The 26773-nt window shown below is 37.0% G+C and overlaps 1 protein-coding gene across 1 annotated transcript in view; it reads left to right on the plus strand.

Annotated features, from left to right (window-relative positions):
• The window catches only part of LOC134794253 (RNA/RNP complex-1-interacting phosphatase), a 71909-nt gene extending 48973 nt beyond the window's left edge, over positions 1-22936 (plus strand). Inside the window, exons 6-8 of the mRNA XM_063766010.1 lie at positions 11418-11458; positions 20614-20721; positions 21780-22936. Coding sequence (XP_063622080.1) covers positions 11418-11458; positions 20614-20721; positions 21780-22354 — 724 coding nt within the window. The 3' untranslated portion in view covers positions 22355-22936. The remainder of the gene's footprint in view (positions 1-11417; positions 11459-20613; positions 20722-21779) is intronic.
• The last annotated feature ends 3837 nt before the right edge of the window (positions 22937-26773 follow it).

Raw genomic sequence — 26773 nt, forward strand, 5'->3', positions numbered from 1 at the left:
CGAAATTTCTACCTGCGCCGTACATAACTTAATTAAGCGGTTACGAAACGCTTTTAATACACTTACGGTCATAAACATGTTTACTCTTCTTTAGCTTATGTCAATGGAATAAGGTTAAAATGTGTATACATGTATTTGACTGTGACTGTAAATAATTTGATTAGACCGCGCTCTTGTTTTAGACGTGATTATTTTCTTGCGTCGACCGATAACTTGTTTTTGGTTCAGTTACAAACTGTACTTAATAATATTCAATTATGTTGGTACTGCTTATAATTATTGCATGCACGTACTTTGTGTCTTTTGATTGACACGCTTGTTGATCTTATAAATAAATCAGTGCCTATCGGAAGAAAACGTTTCCTTAAATATCTACATAATTTTGTGACAAATGTAGCATCATCGATTACCGATCATTGAAAAACCGTTTAGAGTGGCGCGCGTGTGAAAATTTCTCAATTACATACGATTCAGAGCGGATGTCGCACGGGCAGCAAAATATCGAGCGTGTGAAAATACCTCCGCGCGAGTTGGTCGATATAATTATCGACTAGCCGCGATTCTGATGGATACTAAGTAATAGTCAATATTTTCAAGCGTTATATCCTATTTATATAAATAACGTCGTACAACATCTTTGTTAGGTACTCACTCAATTTTTCAATTACCTACCTTATTTACCTACTTATTTTTTTGTAAATGTTGTGACACGATAAGCAATTTCAAGTCTTGGCCACAACAATAACATGAAATCTGCCAGGACTGATACTATCGCATTGAGGCATTGAGCCGCCCAGACTTCTTATTTGTTGACCATACTCTTTACTTACTGTAATGGACCATATTTAATGTTCCGTAAAAGAATTATTTTATGTGATCGCAATAGTAATATTTAGTTGTCAATTTAGTATGACATTATCCATGTCTAGACTAGCAAATTGGATTAATTGCTTAGCAAATCACATTTAGCTAGCACTTGAAACATTTACTAAATTACTCATACAATTTAAATACTTTAAGCGGAATATTCGAAATACAACACCGCTGTGTCATTGGTGTTTTTAATGAATACAGGAAACAAATTGAAAAATATGGTGCTCCTTAATTATTTCATAAATTGAATGTAGGTAATGCGAGATGACTAATGTTGCTTTAAATGATAAAATTACTCATTCTTTTCATAATAAAATTTCGAGTAATTAGTGTTGGGTGCGTAACACCGTGGTACTATGTAATATACTCGTATATGCAAGATCAAATTGTAGTATGCGGTATCGTAGTAAATATTCATATGCCGTTTTGTAATGCGATGTCGACCGGCGCCTCCATTATGCGCCTGATTAATTTGCACATCTCACATGTTTATTAGCTGATGAATACGCATTGTTGTGGTTTATAATGCCTACCGAATATATTCCAGATCCGAAGTAATTGGTCTTATGTCTTAACTCGACATATAAGACGTTATACTTGTGGAATATGGAGGCATATTTTAATTCAACTTGATGTAATTCGGCCGACAGTTTAGATCGGGTTATGAAATTCTTCTTTTTCTTGATTGGTGTAAATTATGTTTAGTTTGTTAATTAACATTATAGCGAGATTTTAAGAGTGTTAAATTAAATGTTAGCTTTGTGTTGCTATTTCGTTTGTTTACTTTAAATTAAGTAGTTCTACTAAATTTATATAAATTGAACTGGTCTCGACGAAAACAACACAGTTTTATAGTATCTTATATATCGTGAACGTCTTTTTAAATATATGGAATAGCTGATCAAAAGTATCCGACGACGATGCCATCAATGATGCCAGTGGTCGTTAAGTACTTTAACATTCAAATCGCCTCCAAGCCTTACATAAATGACTATTCCATTTCAAATTACAATAAAACTTTATTAGATATTACAATTGTAGCAACCACAGCCTCCTCTATTTGTCAGGCGCCGCAAACAATGTAAGGTTACTCATGTACTATTTTAGTGTATAGTTATAATAGGCTTAACCACAAAGGACACGTTCCGGGAACCCTGCATAATCGAGACGTAACAGTTGTGTTCAAAACATTAATGCCTGTGATTCAGAATGTAATTGAGACAGTTTTTAGTGGGTAGTTGATGTAGCAAACAGTTTATGAAAAGTAGTTAACTTGTTTTAAACTGTTGAATTGCTAACACTGTAAAGCGACACTAAGTAGTGCTAGGTACTGAGTTCTAATTTATTTTAGTTGGTGTCAGAGTTGTCAGACTAAACCTGACTTGATAGAGATTCATACAAGACTCATAGATAGAGAAAAATTTGTACCTAAAGGCATAGACAAAGGAAAGTGCTAAAGGCTAGATTACGAATAAAGTTTTAGATATTTGTATTCCCAACATTTGCTTAGGTTTGTTTGTGAATTTATGTAATTTTATTTCCCGTAAAGGTTACGTTACGTTTGGCAAATCGGGATATCCTTTTTAACCAAAATCAATATCTTTAGCAAGAGAAGAAAACAATTTCAATTAAATTTTTTGAAAGAAGCTATTTCATTCCTAACTTTTGATTGTGGAAGCTAATATTGCTAAAATAGTTTGCGGCAAGTTAATATTTTTGACGTTTGACGCTTAATAATTAGAAATAATTTGTCGAGTTGGGCTGGTTAGTAACATTTCTGTATACCGGGTGTGGCCTGTAACATGAGCAAAAAATTAAACTGTAGGCTGTACTCCTCATACTGACCAACATTTGTTCAGCGACTTTTAAAAAATAACTTGTGGTTTGATTTTTATTACACTTTAAAGTTTATTCTAAGACGCAATGTATTGCGAATTTTGTTATGTTTAAGGCGTGACAAGCAACGTCAATCACAATAATATGGCGTGGCGATGGCGTCCATTGAAGATAATATTTATTTTGTATGAAAAATAGGGAGTCTAAATACTTCATAATTTTTAAAAGTTGTTGAACAAAAGTGTCACCGTTTGAGGAGTACAATCTATGTTTTAATTCTTTGCTCATGTTACAGGCCACACCGTGTATACAGTCGTGTTTCGAGGGTCGTTTTGCAGATGGTGATCCCCCAGACAACGATGATTACTGCTCCGCCGCGGTACACTGTACTCACTGTAGTTGCGGTTTGATACCGGCGCGGCGCCGCAGTACGTTTGATGTGCCCCGCATGATTCACCCGCTCATGGCCTATGGCCTCACGGCAGATCTGGTTAGCATACGTTTTGGTATGTGCAGTCCGTTTCCGGCCTATCCCCCAGACGCTATAACACTATTGCTAAATTCATTTATTTTAATGCTAGCGTTTAATAGCGACATAACACCCACTTTCAAATGTCAACTCCGCTATTGTACCATTGTTTTTTGTTTCTAGAATAATAAAGTTGATTCTGTTTGTTTTCCCCCGGTTACCGGTCCAGTTGGTATTATCCAGCTTAAAATTTGTTTAGTTTGTGCTTTGTAGTTAGGTATGTTTATGAATTTATGTGTTTTTTTTGCTATTTACTCGTCCTATGTAACAACATTATATTGTTTCTGTTTACCAAAATCTTCATATTATAGGAGACCCAACAAATATACACACACATCAAACACAAGTCAATTTCATATCTTGTATTTCTAAATAGTAATAGGGTTCTTTTTATAGATTCTTAATATAGAATATTTTAAAAGCATGAAGAACTTTGATTACGGTACAGTAGATTTATCAGCTGACAATGAACCTAAAAACTTCGTATTTTGTCCCATCTTTATTTTTAGTATAAAATGTCATAAGTACATTCTAAACCTAGAAAACTTCTCAGACAATTCCCTCGATAATAGGATTATTTTTTACTTTATTCACTTTCTTTACATTTCCGACTTTTTCGCCCACAAGCTTTTATAGTTAGCAGCTAAAGCTGTTTTCATCCCGACGGCTCAAGGCCCCTACTTGAATCGAGAAAGTAACAGAAGGTGATGTGGCTTCCAGTTCCAAATCCCTACTTTCGTTATAAGTGAGGATTTAATGACGATGTAATTTTTGCAGGCTGGACCTAAGAAATACAGGTCGGTTCATAAGAGTTAGGACGAGGTTTTGACTAATCTGTCAATATTTCGTGACTGACAATTTCAAATAGGTTACGAGTACATATATCCATACAAACGATCAATTAACGGGTCTGCTACACAACAAGTCGCTAAGTATATAACTGAGTGTGAAAAACTTAACCGACTAAAATTGATTACATACGAATAAATTGGCACCTTACTAATAAATCCGCATACCGTGTCACCTGAACTTTAGACTCTAACGTCAATAAACAGTAGGTATCTAGTAAAAACTGAACTGTACTAAACAGTTAGTTTCAAATAAGTATACAGTTAGTATGTCAGTTGTCAAATGTGTATTAGGGACGCATGGGTATTACCGATAAGATAACCTTCTACACATACTAGCAGAACCATAAATTTTGTCCTTCTGAATAATTAAATGATGACACTTGATGGTAATAGATTTTATCTAAGGAATCATACCTATAATTCCTTTAAGATTTATACATTAGAAGAGACGCATTTACTATTCGTTATCATACGACGTTATAATTAATAAAATGGCTTATTTCACGAATGCTAAAAGCCTATTTTAAGTAAACCATGGCGATGCCTACAAAACAAATACATACAAATGGAAAAAATTGTTTACGAGTCTACTGGCGTTTTAGGAGTAGGCCAATAGTATAGCAAAATAAAATGTGAAAATACAATTACAAACAAGGTATATGAAGTAATATGCACTAATTATGTAATTATAGCTACAGATGTTCAAAGTCGGTTTTCTCGAATAACACTTATAGTCTTTAGAGTTGTACGTACCTATAATATTTTTTCAATAAATTATTTACTATTACAAACATTAACAACGAGATTGAAATATTAGATTCCTTCTCATACACGTGCCCTTAAGCTTGGCTCGGGACTCGGTTCTTCCAATCCGGCCATTGACGCGGTTTCAATGCCTAAACTTTCCCGACGTAAACATTCCGCTGAAAACCATCGCCAATCGGGCCCGTTCCCGAACACTCCCAATATCTACTTTACTTACTGGAATGACCATCTTCCTTCGTATGATGGTAATGGTTGGGCTTTCATTGACAACTCGTCACGATATTGACGAACTACGCCAGTTAAGGAGTTGTTATTTATGACTGAGATTCCCTCGCTATTTTTGTCTTCGCATAGTATTTAACTTACACATAACGGTTTTGTTTGCATATTTATTTTATTATAAAAAAAAACTATCTGTAAAACAATTTTATAAGAGTCATTGAAATATATTTGCTACCTATGTTATGGTTGTACATATACACAGAATATAGGAAATCGAGTCATTATTGTAAGTTACAATATCGTTACAATTTGTAACATCGGTCATTAACGGTCCAAAGCTTAAGTTCACTTTAGGATTTCGGTGCACAATAAATACTTTAGTGCTATTCGTTTTTGCATTGTTTACGTCGAAATTTGTTTTCAACTGATATGAACCGAAATTATAGAGTAAATTTAGTTTTGACCTGCGGATAGGTTTCCAGTAAAAAAATAATAACTTATTGCATATATTAAAAGGTCGTTTTACATTTTGCATCGCTTTGGCCTCGTTCACAAGCGCAGTTGTTCTCGTGTGTTGGTTTTATTCCAACGCTGTTTGCATAGTCTTTATGATCATTAAAATCGGTATTGAAAAGCTCTTGAACATAAAATAAACCAACTCGATGGTAATGAAATACGCCATGTTATGTGTCAACAAGTGCATACCAATTTATTTCATATTTATGAACATTATTACTGATTATTTCGTATGTAAATAACTAAACATAAGTTATTAATTTTATTCTGAATAGTCATTCAACATCTATTCGCTTGTATTTTGTAAATATCTGTATTATTGTGATGGGATTTACGATATGAAACGGACATTTAAAGTGTAGGTATTATCCTCCGAGGGTACAGAGTACACAATTTGCTCTATTTACTTTTAAAACGTTTTCTAGATTCGCAATTTCAGTCTAGTACTACTACTTTATGCCGCTTGATCTTTATTTCTATATTTTTTATAGACCGACGCAATGGAATTAATCACCTTGTTAATACTTGTTGTCACCGTGTTATGTTGTTGTCGTTTGTCAAACGCCTAGTAACCTAATAGAGAAATTAGCCTCCATCAAAGTTCATAAAGCACTACTAAGAGACTATAACAGTCCTGCAAACGGCTCTCCAATCTTGTAACTCACATGGCGACTCGCTGAAGGCGCCACTGCTTTTGTAATAACTTTACATCATCGAGCGTCACGACTCAAGGAGGAGCATTCAGATTGTCAACATATGGTATTGATTGAATATTAATATTTGTGTGACTCTGTCGCAGCAATATAGGATTGCAAGCTAGATGCATCTATGTTAATATCAAATCAATATAATATTTTTATACTGAATGCGCCATACGGCTTAATAGTCGATCTAGCCCGTGGCTACGAAGAGTTTTATAACTTGATTAAGAGTAGCATAATGACACTGTTGTGAATAAGTTAAGATGTGGTCGTAAACATTTTCGCCGTGCCGACAATCGGTTATCGCCCTTTAAAGTCTAGCCTGTAGTCATGAAGTGTCGCAACATAATGAAAATAGAATACCATATGAGTAGGTAACTAGGTACATATACATGCATTGACTTTTTAGATATTTTACACTAAAATCGAACGTCTACGATCGAAGTACGTCTACTTTGGTAATGGCGTTGCAGGGTTTTACGGCTGGTAAAATTAGCCTTTATTCTTACTCATGTGTTTAATACTTACTTACTTACTGCTGTGGCGCAACGACCCAAAGTGGATCTTGGCCTCCGACACCAAAGACCGCCATGCTACTCTGTCCAAAGCCGTGTGCTTTTAATCCAACTAACTAATATCATCAATTCTCGAGTAAGAGATATACATAGTTGAATGCGCATATTCATTGGGGAAATGACGGTAATGCATCAAAGCTAATTACTTTCCGACGGCACTCCGCCACCGTCCGCCGCGCAGTTCGCACGTCATAAACACGACCTCTAGCTCAAGCCGGTCTGGCCCTAGCTAAGTTCTGGGTACTAAAACTTCATCGCCTATGCAATAAGCCTTAACTACATAATAAACAGTTTGCTTTTAGGGTTCCGTACCCAAAGGGTAAAATTGGACCCTATTACCAAAAAGAATAGATAGTATAGAGGGGTCCTGTCATTGTAAATTTTGTAGTCACTGTAAATTTACTGCCATCTATCAACACACGACTAAAACTCAAAATGAAAACGTATAAAGTTATCAAAAAATGTATATACACCGTGTTTTTATTGAATTCCGTTAACTTCGGGGTATAGTTAAGTACGTTTATAAGAACTAAATGGCATAGTTAATTTTCAAAAAAAAAATTTTATTTTGTTTTCTTTTTTGTTTTTTTTTTTGTTTAAAAGGTAATTAAATGTAGCATATAGCGTTGTTGTAACACGGGCATTACATTTAACTCAACCAAACAATTGAAATCTGTGACATATCAATGTCATTTCGTACATCAATCGACCGAGATTGTACTTAAGTTTAGTAGCAAATGTATGAACTCATTCTAAACACTAATCAATATGTAAGCCGGCCCTAAGGCAAGTGTACACGCTTGTAGAGGCCTTATAGGAAAAAAATAAATTATCGATTATCTCCGAAATGGACTTAATTAGAACATCGGTGTCTTTGAGAAAGTTACTTGATTTAAGCTCAGGAATGCACCCTTGAAATTAACGGAAATAAAAAAAAACACGGTGTATATGGATAAATGATTTTATAATTTTTATATCATTTTGATCCATGTTCATTCACTGATATCTATGTGTTAAAATTGTTAAATATGAAACGGTGTCGTCACGCCATCTAGCCGAGGATAGGCTAAAGGTGTGTGCGCCACCTATTCGAGAATGACTTTTACTTGAATTCCGAGGCACGTTTTTTCCTTAGACTTTATTCGTCTTATACGAAGTTACATATGTCTTTGCTATTACTAAGACTCCGCTGTCCGTCCGTCCGTCCGTCTGTCACCAGGCTGTGTCTCACGAACCGTGATAGCTAGACAGTTGAAATTTTCACAGATGATGTATTTCTGTTGCCGCTATAATAACAAATACTAAAAAGTACGGATCCCTCGGTGGGCGAGTCCGACTCGCACTTGTCCGGTTTTTGATATTTACACAGACCTTCTTTATTTTGACTTTGTTGGTCTTTAATTATCACGATCAGGTCTATACTCACATTCGACTCCTTTTAAATTCTTTTTTATTGTTTGAAACGGTATTAGGTCCTTAATTTGTATTTTGTCCACGTTTGACCCCTGATCTTGTAAGAACCTCTGTGTGTTAGGGCGGCCTGGATCTCATGGGAACCTCCTGTGTCCTTATCTCGCGTTGTATCAGAATGTCGCCTATTATCTCTGTTCCGGGCATTTTCGGCGCTTGTACTCTAGTACCGACGTAGCGACATGTACGCTCCTACCATGATGGATGCGTTTGAGCCGCATATGTGAGGTCCGGTGCGTTAGGTGCCGAGAAAGTTGCTCTTGGATACGCAGCTCCGTGTAAGAAAACCGTCCAAATATGCAAATGATATCGGTAAATCTATAAAATCTTTCGTCGTGCCGCTTTGAATTGAATCGAAGTCAACACGAAATGTATAAGAAAATTCGTCATATTTTACCTTTGTTTTCAATTTGCAGCAATGTTAACGAACAATCTGTATGCGTAGTTTATGATCGCATACTGTCGTGAAACTTGTGTTATGGTCCTGTAAATCTGTCATTTTATGGACGCCAAGCTTTAAAGCGTACGCAATTGTTCATTAACCTCGGCATATATCGATTAATTTGGGGATTTAGTTATTTCCTGTAGGTGGGTCGTATGTTACGTCACATAGTGTAAAGGCTATAATAATTGCAGCGAAGCCTCCTGGTAGTTACATAAATTTTCCAGTGTAGCGTAGTGGGGTCGGCGCAGTCGCAGTCGGTGCCACTTGAAAAATACTCGGATTATAACTTGGGAGCGATCTCCCGACTAGATAACGCCGCTAGATATAAATTATCCTACAAACGGTGGATGCGGCTGATATTAAATAAGAAAGCATGTAATTCACGCAGCTCCAATCTGCCTGCTGTGTAATAAAATACACAATTTTGACAGATTTTAAATAATGACATCCGTGCACCAGGAAACACTTGGAAAGTTTGATTCAAAGTCACCGAGTCAAATATAACCTAGCAAGGGCAAGCAACAAGCATGCGTTGATTACGTTTCGACAATTATAGGTAATTTTATTGTGTATAACAATCTTTAAACTATGATGTTCTTAATTTTCATTTCGTGACAAAACACGATTACGCACTTTTACAAAAATATTATTAGAAAGTGGTATTATCCTTAACTAAACATAATAAAATATAGAAATTGATCTGTCATAAGCAATTAAATCTATAAATCTTATTAGGCAGTTATCATTATATTTGTAATGTGTAATGTACGTTGAGGTGCAACTAAATTAACCTCAGAGCTATAAAAATATTTTACAGTTTGAAATAGGTTCGTAAGGAGTCGGCTCGGCATCTGTTTCAAACGCTGATTATCGATTAAGTATTGATTCATTTATGAGCAGCGTTATTTCGGAAAGTGGCCGCTGTCACGCCAGGCTCGCGAGGGACGCGCCACGTAATAAAATGACCAATTATCATTTAACTTTGTGGAAGCAAAGTCTCCAATAGAAATAATTCACTTCGACTTACAATTAGTTATTATTGTTTTATTTTATTCATGCGTGAATCATCAATCATCATATTGGTTTTTCTATGCGTAAGTATCAGTAATAAAGTGCTAAATTTTCGCAGAGACGTTACCATTAAAATCGTTTCTTAGAAATACACGCGTTTTTAAAGTTTTAATAATAAAACTTCCGTGCAACACAGACGTATTAAATATATTAAAAACGGGTCACTCACGTATTTTAAGTCGAAAAACGTGAGTGATCCGTTTTAAATATATTTAATATGTTTTTAAAGTTTAATTCGAATTAGAAATTAGTTTTCTATTTCCGAAACGCTCGGAAAGTCCGCTCGGCATGTACGTCACAGTTTCACACGCAAGTAGAGGCCGTGATGAGATTTACTTTGAATTTTTGTTGAATCGTGACTTTATGCATAATTAAACTATTTGCTCGTGGCGCCACACATCGCCGACTAGTTTCGGTCAGCAAATTTGCATTACAAAGTTCTTCTTCTTTTAGGGTTTTCTTTAATTATAATATGACTCAGCTGTTTCGGTGGTTACCAATTTGACACAAACATAGACCATGTAAGTTCTATACACGCAGGTACGAGGAGGTACTGGTCTTGGTTTTAAGTTAACTGTTCAGTAACTTTAATGGACATAAAATACAGAATTAAAATATTAAGTGTGATATTATTTATGATTATTTGTTCATAATATAATATAATATTATAAATATTGCGGTGTTTTAACGGCAATCAAATTTAATATTTAACAAGGAGGTGGCGATCTCATATACAATGAATAATTTATGATGTGGCCTTAAAGAGCTCATTTGCACCGTTTTAGATGGTAATGTCGATGATGGACTGAATTGTAAATTCTGTTTGGATGCAACTTGCCTTCTTCGCTGTCGCTGGAGGGGGCTTTTGATCGGAAAATGATAGCTTAATGAAGTACCTATTGCAGGCGTTACAATTTTACATGACAAGACATAGCTGCAATCACCCATAAACAAGTCACGCCTTTTAAATGTTATGTATAAACTTCTTTTTGTATAAAGAGGAAATCCTGTCACATAACACTACAACAATTCGAATCATTAGACCACCCTAGCAAGTTATTTAAGGAAACATCTCAAAAATGTCCGAGCAGGGGTTTGAGGCTGCTCTCCGACCCTCGCGGCAAATATGAATTATTTGTTTCGATGAAAACAAACATATTTCACAAAATTGGCAGGAATGCAGCCGATCGGCAGAAACGCCTTGTAATTCCGAGACGCCCACTGATCTGATCATGCGGTTTGAGGTGTAAAAAAATCGATAAACGCGTGGCGACACGCTGCGATCAATATAATGATAATATTTCATCTCGAACATGACGGTTGCCATAGATTTTATGTTTTTTTAGAAAATTCAATTAAAAGTTTAATGGCGAAATAACCGTTAGGATGCTTTATATTTAGTGTAGTAGTAGTAATTTTGTGACATACGTTATCGATTTCCCATACGGCTTTTACATATTCATCTTACATACTTTTATGTAAACAGACTTTAAATATTGTAAACCTCTCTTAACATGTCTTATGGCAATATACCGGCATTGATTTTGCTTTATTTGTTTCCAGATTTATGGATACCATTGACGAGTTCTTGGGAAAAGACTGCGGTGAGTCAAAATTTGTGTGTTTACTGAATGTGTTAACGCTCTTGGTTACCTACTTCTGATCTCTTGTAGCACTTCATGCGGACTTATTGCTTTGCGGTTTTTGTCTTTGGCCGTACAAGTTAATAGAGCATATTACAAAATCGACACACTACGCATTCAATATAAAGTTCATTGGCCATTATTAAGAGATGCAGGTTTAGGTATACTATTTCAATTTAACATGTTAATCATGAATGTAGAGTTCTAATATGTATGTATATCAATGTATGAAAGTAAGTAGTTTATCAGACATAAATAGCTTAATTACATTTAAAAAATGGGGTCTTTATTGTTTCTCAAATAGTTTTAAGCCATAATGTATTGTTTGTCCGAATTTTCGTTAGTCATAATTGGTTTTTCTCAGAAACGCGTAACCTTTCAGGATTGCCATAAAACAAACCTAACCTAACCTAACCTATCTATAGAATAACCTTACGAAAATCCTGAAAAGTTAACGGTTTCAGTTTTATGACTAACGATAATATGACAAACAATACATTATGACTTAAAACTTTATGGGAAACAAAGGGACCCCGAAAAAATGGTAACGGGATGTAGTTTATGTTGAAATAGAAGAAACGTAAAGTTGTTATAAAAGCATGTTCTGGTGGTATGGTAATTTTAACTCATCTTTATAATTATGTTATGTGAATCGCAATTTATTTGATATGCGTACTAGACGGTCTGTTCTCTAGTGCTAAAACTATTCTCGTAGAGTAAGATGTTAAAGTGATAGATTGTTATTGAAATGCACCCTCGCCGTTACCTCTCTCTGTGCACGTGTTAGAAATGTTAGAACCGCGACGGAACTGGCGTCCCGTTCCGCGTGGGAGTCGCTCGCGATGAGGTGTTAATGCACGCCCATTGCCTAATTGTATTGCTTTACGAGACCACCATAAAGAGCATCGTTCAGCGAAGTCTTTATAGACACTAATCGTTATTCCATTGTGCTTCTTCTCGAATAACTATGGCTGAGTGTCGCACCAGCGTGAATGCGGCCATATAATTTTGTTGGATTGGACATTAAAGTGTTGTGCAATACGATTGTCATGCGTTTAAACTTACACTGAGTTACGAGATTCCGTGGACCTTGTTGGGTTTATTATTTATATTTTTGTAATTCAACCTCCACAAGGTTAATTTCGAAGAATCATGCTCGAAACTTATTCAATTTAAGTGTTGAAGGGCAAAAGCATAACCATGTTGACCTTTAGTATTTTCGGCAAAATTATTTCACTAGTTCTTCAGAGTTTACTATTACATTATTGTATGACGCGTTCACATATCTGACGCATGGAATAACCCACTCCCCACAGTGGTTCAATTTACCGCAATCGGTCTGTCACATCAAAACATTTCAACGCATTGTACAGCAATAGCATCTTATCACTGGCGCTGGACAAAACACACGATTTCAATTAAACTCAGCTTCGTTTTAATGAGGAATTTATAACGCATCCAGTCATTCAAGATTTATTAAATTTTAGAGTTGCATCTCATTCGCCGCGTCAGCGATGGGCTTGAAATAACAGGGGGCTCTCGTTAGACTGGTTAGGGTACCAGCTCGGGCACTGCCAGCCGCCGCGCTGGGCCCTTGCATCCGGGGTTATCGGCAGCCACGCTTTTAATTACAGTGACACAAATCGTACTTATCGCTGAACTTCTCACGGTGCTCGGCCCAATATTCGGAACGTTCATTAAGTTCTAATTACGAATGGGCGCCCTTGTTTGTCTTGATCACCAAACGTAACTTTTATTAGATTACGTGGGCAGTTTCAATTAATTGTGAGCATACGATAATCTGTCGGCATTTTCGTTAGTAATGGCCGGTTATCGGCGTCGCTAAGTAGATTGAGTGAGACGTATAATATGCGACTGGTTTGCTACGGTTGACTCTGGATGCTTTAGGGAAATAGGTCGCTTCGACTGGTTTAAACTGTTCTACATCAGACTGATGGCTTTGAGTGTGAATTAATAATTTCCAGTTAATAGTTTAATGGGTAATAAGCTGGTTTCCCCTTGACTTTATTCATGATAGTCATGGTAACTTCGAAGTTGATGACCATGTCTTCATAATATTAGCCCTTCGTCATTTATCAGGTCGTTCACTCCATTGCTTTTCACGAATTTAAGTATCGCCATGATTACATCTTTCCGGTGAACGACCTCTGAGTAGAGACCACGAAAAACTTACACTTCTGTTATATCTGCAAAACATTAAATTATCGGGTTCTTATGAGTTAGCTCCATGTAAAACATTTGTAACACCGCCGCGTGGCAAAGCGACGATATTCATATTTCACGCTTTATCTGCGAGGGAATCGCGCGACTCCTGATTTACACGATATCGCATGGCCGGGAACGCCGCTGCAAACGCTACCGTTTACATCATCGGGGTGGTCTATATGTACGAGTGTTCGCTGTTCACTTATTCAATCATGAAATTTTATTACTACAATTTTCTAAAGCGGAATATTGCTTGTTAAAATTTTAATAGCATTTGCTTTGAATATTGCTTTGTTTACTTTTGTAGTGAAATGCAATTTTTAAGTTATGACTAATATGTTCTGCGAGCAGGCATCTGGCATGTGTCACAACACTGACGTCTCGCGGTGATAGATGAACCACTCTCCCGTTACCGACAGATGACTTGCCACTTATTGATGTCTCACCGATAGCCGATACAGCTTCTTAAGCAGTATCTATTAGATCCCTCTATTAGATTCGTGATCGCCGTTAATGCTTCCTCTACTGTTTAACGGCCGGAAACATAATACAAAAAGATATCATTATTTTTGTATAATAACAATTTATGTGGAAGTGTTTTATTTCACTAGTTTTAGAACAACGACAAAGTTTTATAGTCGCAATGAAAACAGATACGTGGAACTGAAATGACGTTCCTTTCTATAAAATTATTGTGATGACGTCACGCGAAATTGAGTCGGTCGAACCAGAGTTGGGCAGTTTGTTGACATGGAAACTAGATAATATATCGCGGTGCACGAACAGTTCTGCTGCACCGAGCAGTTTGTAGACAAAGTTGCACTTTTGTACTCGAAGCAGTCCCGAAGACAAATGTTTCGGAGATTTGTTTGCCTGTCTATTTCTGAAGTGATAGGGGAGTTTAAGCGTTGTTTGTAATATATGTTATTACTATTGCACAAATTATTAGGTTTCTTTAAAGTTTTACAAAATATCTTATATAATGTGGAGATATTTTCTCATGCGTTTTCGTCCTTGAGTTACAAGTTACATTGTCATGGAACATGGAATGGATGTTTGCTGACATAATTTGTAAATTCGATTTCATTTTTATCTAGTGATTTTATCCGTCTTTGTTATTTACCTATGGACTTCAACAGTTTTCTACGGGTGTTGACTTTTTCATTCGATAAATTTGTGTCGTATGTTGGCATACATATGTTGATTATACCCTGACCACTTTTAAGATTTCCACCAAACAATAATCATAACTCTCATATCGATTACTCAAACCTAATCGCTTGCGGTTGCGGTGTCAAGCAAGTACAGTCATCACTGATAATATGTGTGCAGATAGCTTGACTGGTAACGAGTACTTGCGATACAACACCTAGAGGCATTCCACCGTCTTCACACTTTGAGCGCCATAACGGCTAGGTTATTATTATTGGTGACTGTCCATTGCATAGACTTTTGTTATTCAACGACTAGTTTATTTATCCTCAAAGCTGTCATTCTGCTGGATCCTAACGCGTGGCGACACAGTTGCTTTGTTAGAAATCTAAGAGTTACTCGTAAACGATGAGAGTTGCGTTTCAACATAAACAATATTTGCATTATAATAACTAAAAGCTAAGTTTTCTGAAAATGTGTTAAACACACCCCCAACTCATCAAAATTAAACTTAACTTTCGTGAGACATATTTTAAACTGTTTAGACGACAACGGTTTCACTCACTTGAATTTTTAGTCGCTATTGGCGACATGTTCCCCCTCCCAACCTCCAACTAAGTACTACTGCTTTTAATTATTTAAGGCGGTTAAGCTAATGAAATAAACTACAAAATTCTTCATAAGTAAATTATACTACATTCCTCAGGTATTTTAATGATATTTAATTGAAACTTAAGTAATGCTCATTCGGTAATCTCAAGAATTTCCAAGGCTTCAAAGACACCAGCGGCCAAGAGAACGATTAACGACAATATATTTTGTTAAATATGTAATCAGTCATGTGATCATCTCGCCGCGCCCACGCCGGCGCCGGCGGCTTGCAATACAATCTTCGAGTACTTGATTTACATGATCAGTCTACTAGCAAATTGTAGGGCGATTTCTTCGATTCTAGAAGTGTCTCTGAATGATGCCCTGTTGTCAAGAAGTCCATGTATTTTTACATCTTGAGCTTTTTTAAAAAGAAGAAATGCACTGCTAAAACACGGACAAACGAATGATCAACGATTATATACCACTATTTGATTATAGGTACCTACTACTCTAGTGGTTCCATAATTTCTAAAAATGTGATGTAGTACCACCAGTATCTGCACATAATATAACGGAAGATGCTATTTTAAAACGAATAACGCATGTGATATGTACATTTTCCTTTCAATCGTACAATACAGGCGAATTTGAACAATCACAGTGTAAGATCGTCGTTGAGCCATCGCGGTCGCACGAATGCGTGCGGTAAAATCCTAATAAGCCGATTACGATGTAAGAGGGTCGCGCGTAGGCGAACACTCGTATCGATGTCGGCCACAATGCATCGATTGTCGACAATCGATCTGCGACGCGATGCGTCGAGTGGAGTCTTGTTGCCGCGGCAATGCAACCGCGTAGAACTGCATCTGAACGCAATATGCTACAATATTCTCAATGAATAAAAATGACCAATCTTATATTAAATAATAAGGTGGATCATAACATTCAATATCTGGGAGATCGAGCTTTGCTCGGAAAACCTATAAAAACTCGAAGACCTATCTAGATCGATTTTTCGTCCCCGAAAACTCACATACAGCAAATTTCATCGAAATAGTTAGAGCCGTTTCCGAGATCCCCGAAATATATATACTTAAATAAATATACGTACAAGAATTGCTCGTTTAAAGGTAATAATAATAAGATAACACGATGTGACGTCAGAGCGTGCGTCTTTCTTACTTTAACATAACAGTAGTACCTAAATCGTTAAAAGGGTTAAGAGTTCCAGGCTTTTTTAGACTACCCTTGTTATAATGATACCTTCGACATTGCAACTTGAACTATCGTATCTCGTCACTGTACGCGCCATTTGCAGAGATGGGTACGTCAACAGTAGGTGTACACGATGGCTTAATTTAACTTTGACAATAGTATTACTTATCCTTTAGTTCAGAATGCTATGACCTAGTTGTTCTTCGGAATCTTGAATGTAGCTGATGTAGCTGCATTATTCTAGCTCTCTACGACAACATCGCGAATTGGTTCCTTGAACTTTACGTGCCACGAACCGCGAAGTTCGCTTTTGTTATTTATGTATATGTACATTGTACATAGGACCATTGACGTCACTAAAACCTTTTAAGCCAAATCCGACTATCAAACTGCTTTTGTATACAAAAACGTTTTAGTATTCGTTTGCGCTTCTTTGACACATATTGTGAAACGTTATTATCATAGTTTATAGGCGCCTGTCTGTCCGTTGCTAAGTCTATAGCTGGTCCTTCTATTACGCAATGAGATGCATCACAAATATCGTTATTATAATTACGTAACGCCCTCTTTTGATACCTTTTGTCTGTTTGTCTGCCCGTGCGCACTGTTACCGGTGTTGTGTTTATTCACTATCGAATTTATTACATTTTAAATGTTACATCGCTTTCTATGCTAAGTGCCTTACAAGTAGTTGCATTGTGGCTTATTGTATATCTTCGGTTGCTTCGGTACGACTTACATGTGAATCAGTAACTAATATTAAATGGTTTTGATTACCTGTTCGGGCCGATAACTAATATCGATGTCCCCAAGCAAATACTTTCTTTATTTATGTACATCTTCTTCTTCAACCTAGCGTTTTCCCGGCCTAGCGCCAGGGTCCGCTTTCCTGCTCAGTCTTCTCCACTTTGCCCGGTCTTCGGCATCCTCAGGTGTGAGATTGTTCTCTTGCATGTCCGCTGTCACGACGTCCAGCCAGCGCTTCTTAGGCCTACCGCGGCCGCGTGATCTAGGGCCTTGGACAGTGAGATTGAGGCACCTATTTCCGACGTAGTCTACCGGTCTGCGGCGTATATGGCCATACCATCTGAGGCGACTTTCCTGCAGCTTATCCGCTACGTCACGGATTCCGAGGCTGCCAAGGATGTGTTCGTTACGTATGCAATCTAGTCGCGTAACGCCACACATCCATCGCAACATCTTCATCTCCGTGACGTGAAACTGCTGGACATGCCTTCCGAGGACAGGCCAGGTCTCGCTACCATATAGAAGGACAGGTCGGATGATGCTCTTGTACACAAGGCCCTTTAGTTTCACCGGTATCCTGGGGTCGCAGAGGACACCGGTTACTTCTCGCCATTTTGCCCAAGCAGCGCTAATTCGGGCTTGGACGTCGTGATCGATTTCACCCGATTCGTGCAGCACGGACCCAAGGTATTTATGTACATTTTTAGAAAATTAATTATTATTATTATTATTTATTATGCTATAACGATGTAAAATATGCCTGTCTGTTAATTGCTTGCAGAACTACTAACTATTAATACCTACTTATCTTGAGCCATGTCACACAAGGGTCCGTGGATTAGGGATTATCCACAACGAATCTTACCAAAATAGCGACAATACGAGTATAAGTAGGAAATATGGGTAAATAGTAACGGGTAAGGGTGGTTTTCCATCTGTCCAATTTCTTTGTCCAGTGTCATTGCGTCTCACTCTCTCATTAATACAAAATGTGAGACAAAATACACATTGGACAAAAAGTTGGACAGGTCGAATACCACCCTAAGACATCTCACCGAACACATGCTGCGACTAGTTCCGATGAGGTCCTTCCTTTAACGTAATATATAGCAATGTATAAAGCACTGCACAATTGCATCTCTTATGGCGGTCGCATCAGTAATCACCGCGTTGTTTGTTTCTTTAATTGAAAACGGACCCGCTCGTTAATTAAGTTGCTGGCGAAAGCCTTGATGGATTGTTGTAAATGGAAATCCTTTTTTCTTTTAGCGTGCATTTGCATGTGTAATGCATCAAACGTACCTCTTGGCCGCGGCGTGGGAATTCTGCGTCGACATTGAAGGTTTTGTTCGCTTTTTGTCTCGTGCTAAGACGGGTGACGTGCGTGTTGTGAGATATGCGCGCGCGTTGCCTAGCGCAGGGATTTACGGCTCGTCTTTCTTATTGCCATTAATTCCTCTTGTCACACATGTAATTTGTCTCACGACTTGTTTCTTTAGACGCTTTCAAGGGCCGCGGCACAGCTGTAAGTTTACTATACAGTTACAGCTTGAAAGCCGAAGCATAAATGTGATTGTGATGATAGCTCTTTACATGACAGTGATCATCAGTATATCATGAGTCATGTCAACAACTACGGTTTAAATGGCATCGCACAAAATTTCTAAGCTGACGCCGAATGTCCCTTTTGGTACCTACAATTATATTTCTTACATACTTCGAAAAGTTCTGTCTTAGATGTTGACGGTACTACGTTGTTAAGGTGCTATAAATTAGTTAACAAACCCGTGGCATGGGCTGATAGTGGCCACGTGAAGCGTAAACGCCTCGTGGCACGCGATGTGGCGCCAACCCTGTAATCTTTACTTTTTACATGGTTATTTAGCCTCGCGATTTTAGCCGATAAGACGTCGACATAAGGTCCGTGCTCGATAAATACTACTATCCACTAATTACAAAAAATCTTAATCCAAAGTGCGACGAATTATTAATTCTGCGTGAAATCAATGCATACATGTTAATTTGTACAGTTTAACTAAGTATTTGTATTTTTTGTTTTGTTTTGTTATGATCCGGATGCGTTTTATAAACCGGATTTAATTGTAGTAAATATAGTGATCACTAATAGAAACATGTTTTATTTTAAACGGAGTTGAAGCAGATCTGAATTTAATAATCTTATCTTAACTATTGGAAATTCTATAACCTTAGGCATAGGTAAAAAAGCTAAGTAAAGTCGGTCGGATAATGATGTGTCTATCTATCCGAGCACTTCACTATGGTTGGAATTTGCAAGATAGTGTAAGGATTTTCAGACACATATTTTACTTATCGAAGATGTTTTATCTAACCAGTCCACACTATAAATATGCATGTGAGACATGCATATCAATGTCAAGTAATTTATTATACCTATGTGTTTTCCTTATTTGTACACAACTACATAAAGTCTTCGGATTCCCGAAAAGAACATGCCTTTTAAAATTAGTTGTAATACACGTATTATGATGAGAATTGCTTAATGGCTATCTAATATTTTTTTTTTGTATATTAAAAAAGTATTATGGACTCTCTATGCTATGAAGTCTTTACGCGGGGACGAGGCTTGCACGCAAGAAATGATACAATTCCAAACCGCCTACCATCCAGCAATTACCCGCAAGTGTCGCCAAAGTTACCTTCCCGCAGTCTTCCTGAGGAAGTGTCAAACCGCGAGCGCGCTTCCTCCCACCCCACGGGGGTGCGTAGGGGCGCGAGCGCGAGTCAACGACCCCCGCCGATATTTGCGGTGCGATTTTGAAGACGCAAACATGAGGTTTTCGTTTATTTTTCCGCTGAAAGCCAGGGATCGATCGTGGTTCGCTTTGTCTCGGTGTTTTTAAAACGTTTTCGATATGTGATTCTATTTCTTACCCGATTTATGCATGGAAAGTTTTTAAGCATGATTCAACGCTGTCTTGGCATTTCTGCCGAAATGAGAAATGTGTCTGTAAATGGAAGTTTTCATTTTCTGGTCTGGAATATGGATGTACCTACCTATACAATTCCAAGCAGGAGAAGAGAGCTTTGCCGAGTTCCGTCAGCACTACAATAGGATTTTTGTAATTCTTCCGTTCAGGCCTAGTTTAAGTTTTTAAGATGCACTGCAAAGTATAGGATTAACACATGACTATTGTCCACAGACATCCTGATCGGCGTACACTGCACGCATGGGCTCAATAGGACAGGCTACATGGTGTGTCGGTATATGCGCGATCGTCTCGGGATACAGGCCGACGATGCCATCAGCAGTAAGTCTGTTCTTAACAACCTTCATTTGAAATTTTGAAAGTCCAGCCTAGGTTTCTCAAGTGGACTTAGTAAAATTCTAACATTATGATGCTGTACAAGTACATAAGAGCATTCATGCAACAGAATCTGAATCACTACTTACTACTTCATGAACTTTGCTTTGCTTCATTATATGCTGAACTTTTTGTTATCTATCATGTAACCGACCAATTTAAGCAGAAGCATCTTCGAACATAAAATTTTGAACATCACAACAAGACTCCCAGCTTATGTTAGGTACTTTAATGAACTTCTTCTTCTTCTTCTTTATATTTATAGTTCGGTTTTTTTAGCATTAGAAATAAGGTAAACAATCTTGATGTGTCTTTTAATTGTAAAACACATTTTAAAAATAAGTTACGGCAAATATGTAACAATTATGAATCTAATACGATCATTTATATTCTTCTGCTTTCGTAATAGTTTTTGATTTTTAAAAAGCGTTTTTCAATTAAAAAACATGTCAAAATTGCTTACCTTCTTTCAAGTTCTTTCTAATGCTAAAAAAACGAACTATAAGAGCTGTAAACTGAAATAAATGTCATATACTAAGAAAAAGTGACCAAGGCCAGTAGGTTCAGTAGGAAGTGCATATACTTGGAAAATTTGACTAATGTCGCTGTGGCCCGGTGGCCGAGTGGTTCAGGCACCTGCCGCGATAGCAGAGGACGCTGGTTCGATTCCAGCCTGGGGCACTGGAGGCCTTGGTCACTTTTTCTTAGTATATGACATTTATTTCAGTTTATAATTTATATAGTAGTGTTTCTACTTGATAAAAACAAATTAAAATATTTTCTGAAAAATAATTTAATTTGTTCAAATACTTCATAGTATAAGAGCTGTGCTCTTGTCGGTGAAGCAATCTCCAACTCGTCCGGTCCTCTGCCAACTCCTTAACCTTCTGGTATGACACGACCTGAACCTTTTCTTTTATTTGGTTGAAATAATTTATTCTCGGTCTTCGTCTTCCTCTCTTTCCCTCTTAACTTTAATGAACAATGAACATTTATTGTTACAGGGTTTGAAAAGGCCAGAGGTTACAAGATCGAACGTGAAAACTACGTAGCAGATCTTAAGGGAAAAAAGGCGCCTCCTCCTGATGTCGGCAAGCAAGATACTATGATAAAACCGATCAACGACCATGACCAAGAGGATGGCGTTTCCAAACCCAGACATAACAAACGATGGGGATTTAATAATCGGTCTGATTATAACAATCAGTCTGGGCGTAGTAATTGGCGGAAACGTGACAATCGGTCGGATAATGATAATGATTCGGGATATGGCAATCGATGGGGTAATGACAACCAGTCGAGGTATGACAATCGGTCAGGACATGATAATGAATCGGGATATACTAATCGGTCGGGATCTAGTAATCGGTATGACAAACGATCTGTACAATACAGATCGCCTCTAGATCAATGTGACGATAGTCAGCATCAAGACGAAGAACAGTATAATGGTTTCAGAAAACGATTTAAATATAACCCTTTCAATCGTAATCGAAATGGAAACAACAGTAATGATAATACCTCCGGTAGGAGTAGTAGCAAATGGGATATGTCGGGGGCGTCTCATAGACCTCGTTAAATTAAGATATGTGTCATTTTCAATCAAAAAGGTACTTATTGTCGGTTGTCAACAAGGCGCTATTTCCATATCGCTTCTATATGAAATAAGCCTTATCGACAATCGATAATGTGGTACCTTTTGGTTGAAATCGTCACATATGTATAAGCAATATAAAAGTTTGACGGTTAGATGACATCTTCGGTGTACATATTTTGACGCAAGGTTCTATGGCCAGTCGTAAACATACAACAATGTCAAACAAACTGGCAATATAATTTGTTCTAAAATTGACAATTTAAATAAGTAAGTAAGGTATACGGTCCAAACAAAAAGCATAATAAATTTCCATGTTTGTATAATTAGTTTAATAATCAGCTGCTGGACGGTAATTTTTTTACAACATTTATAGATGATTTTTTAACATGAGAGCACATAGCTTATCAAATCTGTAGGTGCCCACAATATGACAAGGAGCGAAGTTTGCCTTTTTTATTGAATTTAAATTGGCTTTTTATATGCACATGTAAATGTTTATATTGTACATATATGTACCTATCTGTTCGATGATGCTAGTATAAATTCTAATGTTAAATTTTATATCACCAATCAGTCAATTCTGCTCAGTTTGTTAGCTTGAATGTGACCTTTGACCTGTTTAGTGTTTATCCAAATCTAATCATAAAAGTCAGTTTGTCTTTGTTTATTACCCGAAGAAAAAAAAACAAGAAACTATTTGAAGAATAAAACCCAATAATAATTTTTCTATTTTATTTTTTACCCTTCCATGTCGATTTTAAAGATAACATTCATTAACGGTGTAGAATTTAAATTGAACCCATAATATGAACAGGTGAAACTCGACACGACACGACTCGATGAAACAAGGCGCCAAATATGTGCCACCTTGGAATACTTTTCCAAATAGGGATATACTCGTATCTCTACAGTTCACGTTCAAATGTTGGGTCACAGTTTAATTGGTGTACATTATAGAATAATGTCTCTTTCTGATAAGTTTTAAAGACGCCTAGTCTGATTTGTCACTTTTAATGCTGACTGTACCTGATTGAGCTAGCTAGCTGAATGTTTTCAATTTCGCTATACATCTAACATATATTACATACATATAACATTGTATTGAATCAAGTAGCATATGAGGGAACTGAACTCATTTAATAACGGATCTCCCATTACCAAACTCTAGTAGTAGAAACTCTACCTCAAAACGAGACTAAATTCAAAATGAAACTACTTACCTAATTTAAAAGAATTATTTTCATAAGGCATTCGAAGGTGCTCTCTATTTCATTATCAGCATCGTCGAGTGCATGAGAACAAGTCTTATTAGGGTGAAATTGGTGGCCACGTAACAGAGCGCCGAGCGCGTGCTCGATGGTATCGGTGGCCAGATTGGTGCCACCGCGATGAATGACGGATGCATGTTGAGGCTTGTATTTTACTGTCAAAACTTTAAAATATTTGTATTATTTTGAAATTACCCCTACAGATTTGTTTGGCACGCTAGTTCGAAGTTTTTTATGACTTAAGGGGCCCACTGATTAACAGTCCGGCGGACGGTATCGGCCTGTCAGTTAGAACAAAATTTTGACAGTTCCGAACAACTGACAGGCCGATACCGTCCGGTGGACTGTTAATCAGTGGGCCCCTTTACCAATTGCAAAGTTGCGTTGATCATTTTCTTTCCCAAGGTTTGGAGACAAATGCTGTAACAAGTAGGTAAATTTTCCCCTGTCTCGTTCCCATAGTGAAGTTTACTACATAAAAATGCCACATTGAGTGTTTAGAAAACGTTTAATAAATAGTTATATTCCTACTAAACAGGTGTTTGGTTATCTGTCTTCGAATGAAGAGAACAGGTGTAACTCGCTGTTGCATTAGGCAACGTTATTGATACTCGAATGATGATTCAGAGTTTTTAAGAATTCCCAATTCTAAGGTAAAGTGCATTATAATTCGGAGGTTTCTTCGAAGTTGTAAGATGTAGGTAAGATTATGATATTCTCCGATAAACCATGATTCATTGTTTATTCCTGAGTCACATCGTTGTTACAATGTTGTAAACATTTAATGATGCAGTGCGTGTCTGATAATAAAAAACCGGACAAGTGCGAGTCGGACTCGCTCACCGAGGGTTCCGTACTTTTTAGTATTTGTTGTTATAGCGGCAACAGAAATACATAATCTGTGAAAATTTCAACTGTCTAGTTATCACGGTTCATGAGATACAGCCTGGTGACAGACAGACGGACGGACAGACGGACAGAGGAGTCCTAGTAATAGGGTCCCTTTTAGATACGGAACCCTAAAAATGCTCTTAACTAATGTTCTGTGCAATAAAGGTTGCCCTCCACCTGCGGAGATGCCCTTCTGATTGCGTTTTCGAAACATCTCGTGCAAGCATCCGGCTACTAAAATAGGTACAGTCTGTGCGATAGGTAAGTAGATGGCATCAGTTATACAACTGAATACCTTGTTTTGTTTTGGGTGGAAAATAAATAGTACATTACGATACAAGTGCGAAATGTAGGAAATCGCATGTGTATTGTACAACGTTTTACAGTACATATCGTCGGTGCGAATAAAAAAATCCCCATGTATTTTTTAGCTACATTACAGGAGACATAAAAACTGTTTTTTTTCCTGTTTGTAATATATTTCTTGCACCTGTATTTTTTTTCTGGTAGATCAATGGTTTTTACATGATACTTATAAAGAAAATAAACAGTTTTTTTCGTAAATTTTTACAATATTAATTATTTTAACCAGAATTTTGCTACATAGCGATTTAAATTTGGTTTACTTAAAATCGTCATGTGTAAAGTTTACACATAGCGATTTGTTGCGACTGTACGACGTATGACTGGCTAATACTGAACTGGCAAGAAAATCAAGTACGGCTACCACCAGTTTTGACGTTGACATAACGCTCACGTCTACGTAATTTACTTTCTGTACATCTCGCTTGCACTAATATGCCAGTACGAGCGAGATGCATAGAAAGTAAGTTACGTAAACGTGAGCGTTATGTCAATGTCAAAACTGGTGGTAGCCGTACAGGACAACGTCGCCGCCGGCAACTTCGCGGTCAGTAGGTGTATTAATAGTCTTCTTTACATATATGTAAACCCTTTATTTTGGCCATAGAGTAGGGTGCCGTTAAGCTAAAAATATATAGGTATACGTTACGTTTTCGCATTTCAAAACTTGTCTGTTTACACGGAAACCTTCACTAAGACATCCCATTAGTTCTATAGAAATAAACCGAGAGAAATGTTTGAGGGCTCTTTTACTAAAACTAAGTTCCGCATGTTTCCTTCGTCGGAAATGAAACTTGTCTTTAGGTTGTTGATATAATTTAAAACTACTTGTTTCAACAAAAGATAAACAGTTAAGCGTTTATTGAAAATTAAGATTAATAATCAGAGAATGGTGCCAAAAGTTATATTTGTCATTAAATTCTACCAATAAATCAATCAGATTTATCGACATGTAGGCAAAACTTTATTCTGAAAACTTAGTTCTTTAAATCGTGGGTATGTTTTTTTAAATAAAATTACTTAACATGTGTTTAGTTTGTAGGTACCTACTGTTTACCAATACTTCACTAGAAGTCTGTTCTGCAGCGACTTGTGGTAGTCGGGTGCACCATACCGCTCGAGGTTGTCCCTGATTTATTTGCTTTCGATACGTGGCAACTTTCTCAACTCGTAGTTTGTATTATTGCTCTATTGTTTGCCTTCCAGCTGTACAGTCGAGTTGAAGCACAAAAACTTTATCGAAAATAGAGATAAGTAGAGTATAGACATTAAACTTAAACAAAATACAGACGCCTTGGTTAATTTAGTCAACTTTTGATATCGATTATCTGACAGACTGTGACTGTGCTCGTAGATAAGTAGGTGACAAACGCTGGGTCGTTCTCTCATTTCGTGCAAATCGGTGATGTTCTCTCGATTTGTAAATTTTCTTTTAAATGGTAAATTTCTGGGTTTTCATGCATTGTGGATTCATTTATTGACACTTTTATGCTAAAGGCACCTTCGTAACCTTATTACTTTTCATTTAATAAGACTGGTGGTAATGAACTACGCGCTGGTAATGAAATGGGCATGGATGGTAATTTTATCAGTGGACGGTAATGAAACAAACTTATGAAATCGCAATAAAAAAACTTTATTTAACGAAAATTAACACCATTAATATAATTAACAACATTAAAATCACGTGTCTCAAGCGCTGTGCAGACGATCAAGCCGACTTAACAAATATTCCGGCTTGACATTCGCGACTTATGATTTACCAGCTAGCTTGTAGCGATTGTCAAGCACAATTTACGTAATTGAAGACGTATTTCGTATTGTTTATTTATTTAATGTTTACAAAGCACTACATCAGTCTTATCACCAACACACTGAG

Source organism: Cydia splendana, chromosome 10 (genome assembly GCF_910591565.1).
Source record: "Cydia splendana chromosome 10, ilCydSple1.2, whole genome shotgun sequence".
NCBI classification, from domain to species: Eukaryota; Metazoa; Arthropoda; class Insecta; order Lepidoptera; family Tortricidae; genus Cydia; species Cydia splendana.